Below are 15,254 nucleotides of genomic sequence, written 5' to 3' on the forward strand. Positions count from 1 at the left end.
AGTTTAAACAAATGAGAATTAGTTTGTTGACTCCCTGTAATCTGATTACCTCAACAGTTGTAATTATGTTAATAGAAACATCTGTTGGATCTTACTGATCTGGCGTCAGCAGACATCGGATCACATGACAAAGCAAAGAAGCTCAAATCGATTTCAGGTTTTTATTTTATACAAAATCAAGCATAGGCTCCGCCCCCTCCGTACACAAACAGGAAATAAAGTTTTAACCTTCAAATGTTACAATAGAGACTGAAATCAGATCAATTCAACCTCACAAAGCAGCGGAGCTTCTTCTCCAGTCGGAGGCGATTACAAGATGAAAATGTTAACTTAAAAAAAAAGAGCTGTTGCTTAAATAAAACCCTGAAAACAAAAATAAATAAAAAAAACAGAGTTGATTTAACAAACGAATATTGGAGAAAAAATGTGAGGTCAAACTTACAGGAAGTACTGTCCAACCTTTCACAATAAAACAAGCAGTGACAAGAGAAAGATTAAAAAACATTGACCTGCCTGAGGGCCTCCGGCCTCCTGTTGAAACCTTGCAACTAAAATACTGACGCTTGCTTTTTCCGTGTTTTAAACGTTCGAAGCCGGAAGTCATATGACAGGTGTTTCTCACTTTATCATCAGAATCTGGTTCTAATTTTTTACATTTTTAAAGTTTATTCACGTAAAAAGTGATGTCATCCCATCGCTCCTTTTTTCTTCAAGATTTAACAGAGACAGGAAACCAGCAAAGACAACTGTAGACCGCCAAAATAAACCTCCACTCAGACACGATGTGACTTCATCAGATCACCTGCGGTAGCGCCCTCTCTCTTTGTCCCTCTCTCTCTCTCTGTCTCTGTCCCTTCCTCGCTCTCTCTCTCTCTCACGCCGAGGTCCTCCACGCTCTCGCTCTCGCTGCCGCTCTCGCTCCCGCCGGCCGCTCACCACCGCCTGTGTCCGCCGCAGGAAGTCGTCCACACGCATGTCATAGTCATGCTGCGAGAGGGATTGAAAATCAATAAGACCTCATCAGATTGATTAATTAGTAGAGCTGCATAATTTAACAAATACTGACTCAGAGAAAACTTAAAACTGACAGTTAACCGAAAGGGGCGATCTGAGCTATCGCCCCAAGTAACAACAGGAAGCAGATGTGTTTAACAAAGGCGAGGAGGCTGTAAGGAGGCGAATCGTCATCAGGAAGTGAATTAAAGCAAAATCGAACCGTGTGATGAAGACACGAAGGTCAAGACCATCGTGCTACAGAACTCACCGGGCTGGAGGCGAAGGCACGGTGCTGCGGCGCCCTCTGCTTATCTCTGAAGCGGGGGGGTGGAGCCTCGTGTGGCGGCAGTGGTGGGTGATGGTGGTGATAGGCCTGGTGAGGGGGTGGAGGGGGGTGGCCGTGGTGGTAGTAGGGGGGGTGATGGGGCGGTGGCTGCTCGACACTGGGGTACGCCGCCTGACAACACCAACAGGAAATCATTGGTGTCAGTCGTCAATAATGTGATTGATGATCAAACAGGATCAAAGACAGAGTCGTACCAGCGTCTGCCAGGGGGCGGGGGGTCCCACGCTGTGGTGATAATCTCTCATGTAGTCGTACGACTGAAACAGGAAACACAGGTGAGCCCAGCCGACGCTAACACGCTAACACCTCGGTGCTACAGGACCAGAACCAAGTTCAACTGGACACATTGATGCTAAGCTAACATGCTAAAACCTCACCCCATTGAGAAAAACATCTCGCCTTACGCTGGAGAAACGTCTGAAAACAGAACAAAGCCATTTTTAGAAAAAACATTTAAAATATTCGACATAACTAAGAAATGGTTTTGTTCTTCCTAAACGATTAAAACGGATTATTGTTATTTTTTATCTGCTCAACCGATAAATGCTGCTGTGGCTCCGCCCACATTATGATGTGGTCTCACCTGTCCACCTGCTGATTACGAAGGTCCTGGAGGAACCCTGAAAGTAAAAGTAGTTTAATTTGAAACTGTTTCTGATGAATGAAGTAAAGTTACGCAAAAATATAAACAGTGTTCTGACAAAGACTAAAAAAAGTCAACAATTTGAATACATTCGGAGATCAAACAGTAAAAATAATCGAAATAAATCTTTGAACCAATTGTAAAAACATCAAAACAATGTTGGCTGAAGTAACTTTCATTCAAAACAGGAAGTGACTGAGATTTTCAAATAAACGACCTGCGCGCTGGTTGAAGTCAGGTGGACCTTCGGCTCGCGGCCTCTTCCTGCCGTGGAGGTCGAACTCTTCAGGTCGACGCCTACGTAAACAAGTTGACAAGTAAGACACACACACGCACACAAATACACACTCTCACACACATACATCAGTGCATACTATAAAAACTCACTCAGGTCAATTCAGCAACAGAAAAAAACTCCAAGTGCTGATTTACTGATATTTTATAGACATGTGATCGTCCAGAGAACCAATCAGACGACACGACATCCCTCGCCCACTGACCTCTCTCACCTTAGGGTCGTACGAGGCCACGCCCTCTCACGTCTTTACTTAATTACATAAATGACGTTGTTTCACTGCTTGATGGACAAATACAGTATTTAAATGAATTTGGTTTCACACACACAGTAAAAAAACAAACAAGAAGAAGCGTGTGAAGGAACAACATACCGCCTCTGTTGTTTACGTTGTTTGTCAACAACACTGAGATTATAAACACAGTTCCTCATCAGTCCATTAAAGGCTTTTTAAAACCCTCTTATTTTGAAAGGGTGGAGGGAGGTGATGATGATGATGATGATGGTGCAGTCCTGTCAATCAATATGTAAAGCCCCACCCACCTCCATCCCAGCCCTGCCCCCTCCAGACCAGCAACAGTCCTTCCTGTCGCTCCGTCCGTCGCCTCCAGCCCCAACACACACACTTTATATTCAGTTCATTAGAGCGACACACACACACGCACACATGTGCACGGTAACACTCTCAGTCCTGAGTGTACAGGGGGAGGAGGGTTTGATATAACTGTCCTTTTATTGGGGGAGGGGTAGGTCCATAAGGATTCTTTTAAGAAGTCCATCTTTACCTTATGAGCCAGAAGCCCCGCCCCCAAACAAATCATACCCTCTCATTGGATTCAGTCCAGAGGCCGCGCCCCCAAACACATCACACCCTCTCATTGGATTCAGTCCAGAGGCCCCGCCCCGCCTCTCTCACACCCCACCCGCACCACCTTCTCAAAGACCAGAGAGTTCTACCCGCCCTCCTCCTTCAGTCCGGCCAGTGACGCTCGTCCTTTTGCCTTTATTTTGAAATGGTCAGCCACAGTCCAGCTAAACTTTAGATTATTAAACTTCCAAAGAAAGAAACTCCTGCAAAGAAAAAAAGCTTTGATTCAGCAACAAACTTCAAACTTTCATTGACTGAAAATTATTTATCAAAAGAAAATAAACTCAAACTAAGGAAGAAACGTATGTCCTGAACGTTTCACTTCCTGCCTGACTTCTACGACCTCTGACGCAGAGCCAGGCATCATTGCGGTGGAAAGCTCCTGACTGGACAAACCACAACAACCATCAATGAACCAGCAACGCTCGCCATGGGATCGCTAGCCGCCGGCTAAAAGCAGCAGCCTTCTCCGTCTTCCAGCAGCAGGTGGCGCCGTGGCCGCGGCAGGAGAGGAAGAAGAACAGGAAGCGGGAGAAGGAGCTTGTTGTTTGGCTAACCTTCCCGGTTCACGTTGCGGTGGCCGGCCTCGAGGCCGCGGCTCTGATGGCGTCCTACGTTTGTGACGAACTTGACGAGCTACCAGGTGAACGTCCACACTCTCGTCCAATGGGAACAGGGCACAGAGCTGAGCACCGATCTCCGGTTGAATCTCCTGAAAGAGATTTTACATGTTCAACACAAGCAATGTCTCACAGATCCTGAAACTCAAATGGCCAGGACTCCGATGGCGTGCTGACCTGTCCGTCACGTCCAATCTTCACAGGCTTGTGTTCGTTCCAGGGGTTCGACAGATGAGACGTCTTCGTGAAGGGAAGTTCTCTCCTGAGGGCGAACAGAGGAGGAGGCTTGAGATGTTGGCGCGTCATTGTTGTTGTTGTTGTGATTGTCATTATTGTTGTTATTGTTTACCTGCAGAGCCAGTCGATCTTGAAGACTCCGCCCAGCATCTTGGCGTTCATACCGGCAGGAAGAACCCAGTGGATCGGAGATCCGCCATGATGAGACTCCGACGCCAAACGAGCGAAACCTGCGGTCGAGACGAAGACACATTTCAATTCAGTGAAGGCCTAAAAACAACATTATCAATAAAGTTAATGATTATTTTTAACCTTGGAATTTTCCACTTTCCCTCACGGAGAAGACGAGGACGACGCTGCGAGCGGCGCGGAACGCGGCGTTCAACTTCTTCTCGTTCACCGGCAGCGTCGACCACACGCCCTGAACACGATGACATCATCATTAACAAGATACATCACACCCTCTGAACACGATGACATCATCATTAACAAGATACATCACTGCGTCATGGTACCTTAGCTTTAGCCAACGACACGTTTTCGTGGTTGTTGCTCTTGATGAGGAAGAAGCGAGCGTCTCGCAGGATGTAGCGTAATTTACTGGTCGGATCTGAAACCACACAGGAAGAGGAAGGAATCTGATTACTTTAATCAGATTACAGTACGATGGATACTTCACAGGGACTCAAACCTAATGATGACATGTTAAAACATTGTTTACAGAGAAATAAAGATGGCCGCCTTACTCTCCATCCCTTTGCGAACAGCCCGGACCGACGAAGACAACTTGTCCTGCTTCTTCTCCGAATCTTTCAAAGTAAAAGCATAGAAACTAACTGAATGAATCATTCGTTAAAAACTCTCGTCCACGTTCCTCCACAGGAAATAATGATTGGTCTCCTATTGATGATAATGATCATGGATGATGGTTTGTGGATAAAAAACGGGCGTCATTCGTTGTAGTGATGATTACCTGAGGCGTCTGAGGCGGAGCCTGAACGAGCCGACTCGCCGTCGTCAGAGAAACTAACAGAGGAGGCGGAGCGCGAGTCACCGGCCTCGCTCCGAGTGTCGTAGTCGTTACCCTCGCCACCGCCACGTCTCTCGTACTCCTCTTCTTCTTCCTCCTCCTCCTTCTCTCCTTCTTCCTCATCCTCCTCTTCCTCCATGCCCTCCTCCTCTTCGTCTTCCTCCTGCTCCTCGTCTTCCTCCTCCTCTACGTGGGAGCCGGCAGGGGAGGAGCTTCCCGATCCCTGCTCTGAGCCATACTCTTCTACCACGTCCTCCTCTGATTGGGTGATCACCACGTGGGGCGTCGGGCTCGGAGGCCGCTCTTCACGCCGCAGCTTCTGTAGACAAACAGGAAGTTAATGTGATTGGCTGAAAACCTTGACACTGATTGTGTGTGTGTACGCAATACACAGTAGCAGCAGTACTGTCAGTATTTATAAGTAGTATTAATCGCAGTACTAGCGGTGGTGTGAATACCTGGCTCAGACCCTCCAGGCCTCTTTGGGCTTCTCTGCGGCGAGCGTCCTCTGCTCCTCGGCTCCTCGTCGCCTCGCGGGAGACTCGCCGACTCTTCCGCTCCTCGTAGTATTCGTTTCGGTAGCCGGTGCCGGCGGCGTGTCGCCCCCGGGGGCTGGATGGCGTCTTCTTGGAGGAGGAAAGGGGCGGGCCTGGGGCTCTCTGCTTAGTGGAGGATGATCTGGAGGGAGCATGGCCTGACGAGGGGCGGAGCCTCTTCAGGTCATGGCTGTCAGAGCGATCACTTTTCCTCTTTGTTCCTGAGAACGAGACATTATTTAACCACAGAATCAGTCGTCGTGGGAACAGCAGGAGCAGTGGTGATGGAGGTGGAGTCAGTACCTTTCTTGTCACTGACGTCTCTCTCACTCTCTGGATTGTACAACTCGTCGTCTTGATCTGGAGCCTCGGTCAGAAGGTCCTCCAGAACGTTCAGCTCTCCATCTGACACACAGGAAAACTTTATTTAAACTAACACACGTGACACACTTTAAAACTGTATTTTTTTCAGACCTTAATTGTAATTGAGCAGTTAAAGCCTCCATTCCATACACCTCCCTCAGCTTCTGTTTCCACTGTAGGTGGCTGTGGATTCAACCATTTTATTGTCACCATTTTCCTAGCAGTCATCAAGAGTATATGTAACAAGTGCTCTTGGTCTCTTGTGTACATGCCTTCAGGAGTTAGATCAAAAAGAAACTGACTTGGGGTGAATAGTATATTAATTCCCAAAACTTTATCTATCTCGCTCTTTATCCCCTTCCAGAAAGGAAGCATCATTGGGCTTTAAAACTGTATTTAAACTAACTACCAGTGTCAAATAAAACAGGGAAATCACTGATTCATATGTTCATAAAATTACACATTTACTCAAAGCTAATCTGTCGTAAAAGCTAAAGGAAATGACGTCATAATAGGCTTAATGATCATTCGAACAATAAATCAGGCCATTCTCCACTTCCTGTCTTTGTTATGACGTAGTGATGAACCAGACAGAGCGGATCAGTGCGGGTCAGAATCACGCGTGTGTGTGTGACGTTGCGGGTTAGGAAGTGCGTGAAGCTGCAGATGAACGCAGGCTGGTGTCGTGGCTTCACGCAGCGGGGGGTGCGGGTCAAACCGGTTAGAACGCGTCAGAACCGGTAACTGGCACATAACACGTCACCAGCTGCTAACCAGTGTGACCAGGAGCCGCTGGTCCAGAGGCTGATCGATTAACCGACCCGCAGCAGACTCAATCCGACCAGAACAAAGATAGCACGCATGCTAACAGCTAGCCGCGGCTAACAAAGCCTCACCTTTGTCCTCGCGCCGGTCGGCCGCCATCACCGCCGCGGTCACGTGTCCGCGCGTCGTGCTCAGGTGACGTGCAGGTGAAACGATCGGATCTGAATTCACGAAGCAAATAATAAGAAAAACCAACGTAGGGCAGCGCAGAGCAAATGGCGGACAGACTGTTGTTGGAGCGGCTTCTTCTTCTGGTGAGAAACCTGTGAACCGCCGCCCCCTGCTGGAGCGGAGGCGCTACCGGCTGACACGTGACTGCACAACGTCAATACGTGCAGCGTTGTGACGTCAGGTCGTTCAACAACGTTGCAAAAAGTCCAGTAATAAATAAATAGATAGATAGATAGATAGATAGATAGATAGATAGATAGATAGATAGATAGATAGATAGATAGATAGATAGATAGATAGATAGATAGATAGATAGATAGATAGATAGATAGATAGATAGATAGATAGATAGATAGATAGATAGATAGATAGATAGATAGATAGATAGATAGATAGATTACTTTATTCATCCCCGAAGGGAAATTAAGTCGTCATAGCAGCCGGTATATTTGAATACAATAAAATACAATAGAATAAAATAAAAAAATATTGAGGTAGAAAGTGGCAAGATGATGTTAATAGTACTGATGATATGATGGTAATGTTATTGTTAGACAGTATATAAAATTAGTACAGTATATATAGTATATAATATAACATAATATATATTTATATATGATAGTAATTATACCAATATAATAATAGCAGTATATACAAATAATGGCAGCAACAGTATATATAATAATAAAAGTAGTAATATAATAATAATAATAATTATAATTATAACAGGTACACATGTATAAATATGTGTATATAGACTTATATATACAAAGAATATACAGAGAGTATGATATATATATGATATATAGTAGAGGTATAAATATAAGTATTTGACTATACAAAAGGTAATATAATATACTATGAGTGTAAGAATATGTAGACAGAGTGTGCAAAAGACAATATTATTGTATAAAATGATATATAACATCAATATGGTTTATATTAACACATATCACATATGATAAGAAGTAAGTGTATATGGAGCGGATCCTAACGGCCCAGAATATATTACTATCAAGGCTTTTAGATAATAATTACATCATGGTTTCAGTAACTCCACTTACTCATCATAAAAACATGTATATTCACAAGTCACTCCCCAGGACCAGACGCCTCTTTCTGGACACTAAACAGTTACTCGTTGATATGAGCAGGTCAACAGCAAATTCAAGATCTGATCAATGACTATCGGTGCAAAGCAAAACTGATTTCAAAGAAAAAGGAGCAACTGAAGAAAAGATGCAGTTCACGTCTCTCTCTCTTGGCGAGATGCTCTGTCTGATTGGTAGAGATGAGTAGATCAACTTAGTATATATTTTGGACTATTAATGTAAATCATGGGCCAAACGAGCTTACATTCATTGTAGTACAAACTGGTTGGAAGAGGGTAAAATGCTACAATTGATCAACTGAAGGTGAAAGACAAAATTATTAGCATTCTTACATGGCTCTCTCCTTGGATGTTGATTCAGCGTTAGAATAAAAACAAAATAAAAAATATGTTGTTTTATTTTGTGTGAAGAACAGAGTTCATTACATTTAAAAGTCAGTGATCATCAAGAGCTCATTGTGGGGTTTTGAATTGTGTGGACTTCACAACTATAAACAATACATTCATGATCAATTGGCTTCTCACATTTTTAAATAACCCTTATTTTTTATGGAATTCGTATGTCTTTTCGAAATAGGTGACCTGGAGTTTATTTTATTATGTTATTGTATTATTGGGGAGATCCCAATCAATTGGTCACACTTTCATAAGCAGACGCTTTTGACTTGGTCGCTCATGTTTAAACATAACTTCTCTCCTCATAAGTATCCACATAATTGCCCCTCTTAGAACAACAAAGTGCTGCTAATAGATGCACTGTATGAATGTGTGTGTGAATGGGTGAATGTCAAACTGTACTGTAAATAGCTTTGAGTGGTCTTCATCAGACTAGAAAAGCGCTATATAAATACAAAACCAGCTGCCATCCATGGAGGACCTCTACACCCAGCGGTGCAGGAAGAAGAGCAACCGGATTATTAAAGACCCCCATCACCCAAACCATGAAGTGTCTGGCTGACGGTACCGCAGCATCCGGGCCGGCACCACCAGGCTCAGAGACAGTTTCATCCCCCAGGCCATAAGACGTTTAAACTCCTCTGAACCGAAATAACTCCACCAAACCAGCACCCTGGAATATTTGCATATTTGCACCAGCACCATAATAAGCATATTTGAATATTTGCACTACTGCACAAATTGAACATTCATCTGTAAAGATATATATTTAGATATATATATTTTATTTTCTATTTTAAATTTTTGATATTCTATTTTATTGTTATTCTATTTTATACTATTTCTATTTTATTTTTTTGGGTTGAGATTACAGAGCATTGCTTAAAGAGAGCCTGTGACCCAAGTATTTCATTGACAGTGACTGCTTCATGTTAACTCTGTTCATTTGACAATAAAAACAAATCTTGAATCTTGAAAACCATTTATTACATCTGGAAGGAAAAGCCAAATTACCATTACGGTGAGGGAGCAGATCTTTTATTATGTATTTCATTTATTTGTTGTTATTTTAAGGATAAGCAAAGAGAAATAAACTGTTAATCTTTATTTATCAAATTAAACATGTCAAACAAAATCAAACTATGACCAAAGCGTTCTGATGTTTTATCTTGAAAATGTCATGGCGGAAGTGCCGTGACAGACCGGAAGTCCGCGTCATTCCTCCCAGCTGTGCAGAACCGGCTCAGACACACTGAACTTATTTCATCTGTAGAAAGACGAAAGAAACAGAAACTTTTGTTCCTTCCGGTCGGAGCATGTCGGACGAAGCGACGCGCAGGGCCGTGTCTCAGATCCCGCTGCTGCGGAGCCCGGCGGGCCCCCGGGACCGGGTCCTGTGGCCCCAGCGCCTGAAGGAGGAGTACCAGGCCCTGATCCGCTTCGTGGAGCAGAACAAGGCCGCGGACAACGACTGGTTCCGACTCGAGTCCAACGCGGACGGGACGCGCTGGACCGGCACCTGCTGGTTCATCCACGAGCTGATGCGCTACGAGTTCCGGTTGGAGTTCGACATCCCGGTGACGTATCCGGACACCGCGCCCGAGGTGGCGATCCCGGAGCTGGACGGGAAGACGGCCAAGATGTACCGGGGCGGCCGGATCTGCCTCACGGACCACTTCGCCCCCTTGTGGGCCCGCAACGCGCCGCGCTTCGGGCTGGCGCACCTCATGGCGCTGGGGCTCGGACCCTGGCTCGCGGTGGAAGTTCCGGATCTGATCGGTAGGGGGCTCGTGCTCCACAAGGAGATGCAGCGCGACGAGGCGGCGGAGTGACGTCACGCATGACAACACGTTGAAAGACTTGTGAATGGAAACGGAACCAAAACACGGAGAGTGACGTCATGCTAATGTCGTGATGGAAGCGGCGTCGGTCGTCACCGTGAGGAGCTGAGCAGTGCTGTTAATAAAGTTTATTTAAATGGACTGAAACACTGACACTGTTCGGAACATGTCCACAGAAGTTATTTTTATGATTAAAGTGACTTTGGGTTTATATCACATTAAAATCTTGTGATAACATGTCCACGATCTCTGAGAATAATTCATGATCCGAAGTGTGTTTGTGATTCGGTGCAGAACTGAGATGATAAAGGTTTATAGGGATGGGGGGGGAAATCGATTCAGTTACAAATCGCGATTCTTGTAAATGACGATTTTAAATGGCCATGCTGCCTCCCAAATCGATTTAAAAAAAAAAAAAAACATATTGGTCTTTACGGGGGGGGATATATTTGGGGGGGGGGGGCAAGTGGACCAGCTCTTGTTTTTGCACAAGAATCTAAACATACCCTAGCACTAGCTTTGCATCGCCTACATGCAGACAACAATGAAGCATAGCCTACTTTTTGTTTATTCCTAAGTTGAAATAATGAATTAACTTTTATTCATTCTATTTAATTTACCTTTTATTTATTGTTTAAAAGTAGCCTTAGTGGCATACATTTCTTAATCTGTCAGTTTGTGTGCAGTTGACAGGGGCTATACAATAATAGGGCACATTTTTATTTATTTTCTCTATTGGCTGCCCGGCAGTCATTAAGTTAATGTTAATATTTGAAATAAAACTTGTAAAGCTCTAAGTGAATTTGACTGTGTTGTATTTGTACTGTGATTCAACTTTTTTATATCGAATCGCAATACTTACAGAATCACAATACCCAAATAATCGCAATAAATATCGTATCGCCACCCAAGTATCGTGATCGTATCGGGAGGTCCCTGCTGATTCCCGTCCCTAAAGGTTTATATATAAACTGATGGAAAATGAAAAGTCTGACAACAAACTAACAGATGCTGCTGTGACCTTTGACCTGGATCTTCTCTCCTATCAGAAGTAGTTATGTGATAATGATATTGACACCACCCCCAAGATGCCGGCTGGTTTCCATGGAAACAAGGGCAGTGTTTAAATTCTCAGTCAGTTAGAACTTAAAATATTTGAAAGGATTTATTGAAACAGTTTGAATAAAATGATTTGAACCGTAAGTGTTTATTAGTTAATGAGGTTTACAGAAATCAATTCAACTTCCTGTTTCCCCCCACAACATTCGTAGTTTCAGTGTTAATCTTATTTTCCACCTTTTTGTAGTTTCCTCAGTAAGCTCCACCCAGTCCTTACGAGGCCACACCCCATTCTCTTGCACGTTGCTAGGCGATGACTTCCAGTCCCAGCTCCTCACCGGGATGCTCCAGGAGGAACCGTAATTGGCCGTCACATAGTCGAGGGTTTCACACGGAACACGAACTTTGAGCTCGAGAAGCTCCGTCCAGCAAAGAGAGAAACGAGGGAAGATGTACCTGACCAAGAAGAAACATAAAAAACTTTATCGATAACAAAAGTGTGACATATTCAAACCAGATGACAGATCAAACGTCATAAAGCTTATTTAAAGTTAATATTTTATTCACTTGAACTTCCTGCCGCTCTTCGCCTGTGTTCCTCCGTTCCAGACGATGTCTCCGTCTTCATAGAAGAAGAAAATGTCCAGTTTGACATCCTCACTTACAAATGACAGCTCCAGACTGTCCTCCACCTGCACTTCCAAATAAAAGAAGCCTTCAAAATCAAACACACACTAGCTTCCACAAAATTAGAAACACACAACCCTTCAAAACACTACCTTCACTAAAACAAACACTTGCAATAAAATAAAATAAATTTAGTTTTATAAATATCTGACCTTTCCAAACTTGTGTTTGAGTGACAGTCCGGCGTTTCTGAATGCAGCAATGATGTCCCACCGGAAGTCTGCGATAAAAATCCCTATATCGACATCACGACTGTAGGAAATAATACTGCATTGCCTGAACCAGCCTGCAGGGGGCAAGAGAGGCAGAGACAGCTGTTAATGATGCTGTGATGTCATCATGTCAAAGAGTTAGCAAGTTAGCAAGTTAGCACATTACCCAAACAGGTGCCGCTGCTGAGCCAGAAAGGGATGTTGAGTTGTTTGAGCGTTCGAGCGGCTAAATGAAGCAACGACTTTGCTTTTCTGTGAAAATCCATCGCCGTGGGAGATGTGTCATCAGGATAGAGCTTCATTCACACATAGTGGAGAGGGAGACAATCTATTTATTCATTCTGAATTAATTTTGGTACAAAATAATAACATAACAAAATAATAATGACTCAAGATCCTCTTAGGGCGGCTGTGGCTGAGGGGTAGATTGGTCGTCCTCCAACCTGAAGGTCGGCGGTTCGATCCCCAGTCTGAACCATCTGCATGCCGAAGTGTCCTTGGGAAAGATGCTGAACCCTCAATAGCCCCCCATAGAATAACAAAGTGCTGCAAGTAGATGCACTGTATGAATGTGTGTGTGAATGGGTGAATGTGAAACTGTACTGTAAAGCGCTTTGAGTGGTCTTCATCAGACTAGAAAAGCGCTATATAAATACAAATCCATTTACCAAATCCATTTACTGGCTTTTCATCATGTGATTGAAAGCTCAGCTTAAAATCCGCTAATTTATAATATATATATATTTGTGTCAGACCTGCAAGAAGTTACGGGCGTCACGGTAACGACACTCCAGGAAGTGGGCGTGTTGCTGTTCGGACAGGAAGTGGGAAACGTTGCGCGGGACTTGAATGTCGAGGCCATCCAGGACAGTCAGGACCAGCTCTGGCCTGCAGGGGGCAGGCACATTCAACACATGTTTAATTAAACTTAAGACAGTGACTCTTTAGAGTGAGTGTGTTTACTGACACTGATTCAACCACAGTCAAACACTCTTGTCGTCATACGTGTTGCTGTACCTGTCATAGGCTCCGGCATGACGTCCGTAGTCCAGCTGTTTGAACGGTGCGAAGCTGCGGTCCCTGTTAGCTTTGAGACGTAGCGCTCCGTGCCACAGATAGTTCCCGCTTCGCTCGTACAGGAAAACCACCTGAGGCAAAACATCATCAGATCATTTTGATCCTAAGAAGTCACTAAATGTTCGGAGGTGTCATCAGGTGACGTGGCCTCACTCACCTGGATGATGTAACCGTTGAGGCGGAAGAGGAAGTGCAGGGGGATGTCCTCCCCTGACAGGTTGTCCAGGCTGGCCAATCGGGGATCCTCTCCTCGCAGCTGCAGCAGCTCAAAGCCTTTCTGCTCCACAGCCAATAGGAAGCCAGACTGAGAGAAAAAAAAGAGGTAAATAATTTGACAAAAGTCACATTATATAAAAACATGAGGGTAAACGTGTCATAAATCTCTCATCCTACTCACATCATACTTCCACAGGTTGGCGTGCACAGCGAACGATGTGATTGGCCGGTCGGTGCAGAGAAAGCTGCAATGCGGCTCCCGCACCTGCCGGTCACGCTGTCGCAATGCATCCTGGGAAAGTAACGTGAGCGCCGCGGTGTCGGCGAGAAACAAGGGCAGCCTGAAACGCTGGGCGAGCGCCAGGAACTTCTTCACTGTCTGCTGCAGAGACATGAAACATGAGAGTTACCATGGAAACCCCTATCAGGACCGGACTGGGACAGATGTCCTCATATAAGACATGTGAACAGAGACAATGTCCAACAACCTACTGATCACGCTGACTGTCTCCACAACAACCTGCGTGTCTCTGCCTGGAGAAGAACCCACACACAACAGTGTAACACAAACAACACAATGTCTCTGATGCGGACTCACCCATTGGACGTCGCTGGCGGTCAGCTGACCTGTCCTGCTCAGGATGTGAGGACCAGCCTGCTGAAGACATGTTTCATCATATAGATAGATAGATAAAATAGAATAAAATAAAAAATATTGAGGTAGAAAGAATAAAAACAGAAACACAAGATAAATAGGTAGATAAGGTGCAATGGCAAGATGATGGTAATAGTACTGATGATATGATGTTAATGTTATTGTTAGACAGTATATAAAAATAGTACAGTATATATAGTATATAATATAATATAATATATATTTATACATGATAGTAATTATACCAATATAATAGCAGTATATAGTAATAATGGCCGCAACAGTATATATAATAATAGTAGTAATATAATAATAATAATTATAATTATAACATGTACACATGTATAAATATGTGTATATAGACTTATATATACAAATAATATACAGAGAGTATGAATATATGATATATAGTAGAGGTATAAATATAAGTATTTGACTATACAATAGATAATATACTATGAGTGTAAGAATATGTAGACAGAGTGTGCAAAAGACAATATTATTGTATAAAATGATAAATAATATCAATATATATATATAGATTAGAAATGTCAGGATTATAATCTTTTTAATTTGCTAAAGAGTGATGACACATTCTCAACATAACAAACATTTAAACAACATAAGGTGTAAGTGAGGCCACTTCCTTGTTTACGTGAGGCTCCTCCTCACCTTGCTGACGTATGTCCGGTAGTAGTACAGCTGGAACAGCAGGAACACGGAGCTGCTGGCGATCAGCAGCGTCAGGACGAGCGTCCGGTTCACGCGAGGCATCCGGTAACCCTGCGCGGAGACCCGCTCCTCATGACGTCAGCACCGGAGCTCTCCGGTTGTTCACCGGCGGCAAAACCTACTACAGCCGCGCGAAGTACACAAAGCTGTCTGCGGCCTCAGCAGCCGCCGCCATCTTTCTTACCACCGGATAAGGAAGGCTACTTCGATACGAGACCTTCACAATAAAAGCAAACATAAACAAAGTAAACAAAAAAATAAAATACAACATTACATTTACTAAAAAATCGAAAGAGAACCCACATTAAATCTTCTGATGAAAAAAGTATGACGTAAAA

At 44.0% G+C, this 15,254-nt stretch overlaps 3 protein-coding genes across 3 annotated transcripts; 1 reads left to right on the forward strand and 2 right to left on the reverse strand.

Moving 5' to 3' along the window:
- Positions 1–147: 147 nt before the first annotated feature.
- ythdc1 (YTH N6-methyladenosine RNA binding protein C1) lies at positions 148–7,006 on the reverse strand. The gene is made up of 16 exons (XM_061075638.1): positions 6,831–7,006; positions 5,875–5,976; positions 5,494–5,792; positions 4,979–5,354; positions 4,752–4,814; positions 4,521–4,615; positions 4,318–4,426; positions 4,118–4,235; positions 3,946–4,030; positions 3,706–3,860; positions 2,203–2,282; positions 1,926–1,962; positions 1,720–1,759; positions 1,537–1,599; positions 1,265–1,453; positions 148–987 (listed from the first exon to the last, which is right to left on the reverse strand). Exons 1-16 carry the CDS (start codon positions 6,856–6,858, stop codon positions 799–801), a joined length of 2,028 nt encoding a protein of 675 aa, XP_060931621.1. The 5' UTR covers positions 6,859–7,006; the 3' UTR covers positions 148–798.
- A 2,631-nt stretch (positions 7,007–9,637) lies between these two features.
- On the forward strand, positions 9,638–10,519 carry ufc1 (ubiquitin-fold modifier conjugating enzyme 1). Its single transcript, XM_061075646.1, has one exon. It carries the CDS (start codon positions 9,754–9,756, stop codon positions 10,267–10,269), a length of 516 nt encoding a protein of 171 aa, XP_060931629.1. The 5' UTR covers positions 9,638–9,753; the 3' UTR covers positions 10,270–10,519.
- Positions 10,520–11,516: 997 nt separating this feature from the next.
- On the reverse strand, positions 11,517–15,100 carry fktn (fukutin). Its single transcript, XM_061076183.1, has 10 exons — positions 14,857–15,100; positions 14,128–14,184; positions 13,711–13,911; positions 13,471–13,617; positions 13,254–13,384; positions 12,992–13,124; positions 12,403–12,532; positions 12,177–12,310; positions 11,905–12,029; positions 11,517–11,793 (listed from the first exon to the last, which is right to left on the reverse strand). Exons 1-10 carry the CDS (start codon positions 14,956–14,958, stop codon positions 11,517–11,519), a joined length of 1,437 nt encoding a protein of 478 aa, XP_060932166.1. The 5' UTR covers positions 14,959–15,100.
- Between the last annotated feature and the right edge of the window lie 154 nt (positions 15,101–15,254).

The sequence above is a fragment of the Limanda limanda genome, chromosome 1 (genome assembly GCF_963576545.1).
Source record: "Limanda limanda chromosome 1, fLimLim1.1, whole genome shotgun sequence".
NCBI classification, from domain to species: domain Eukaryota; kingdom Metazoa; phylum Chordata; class Actinopteri; order Pleuronectiformes; family Pleuronectidae; genus Limanda; species Limanda limanda.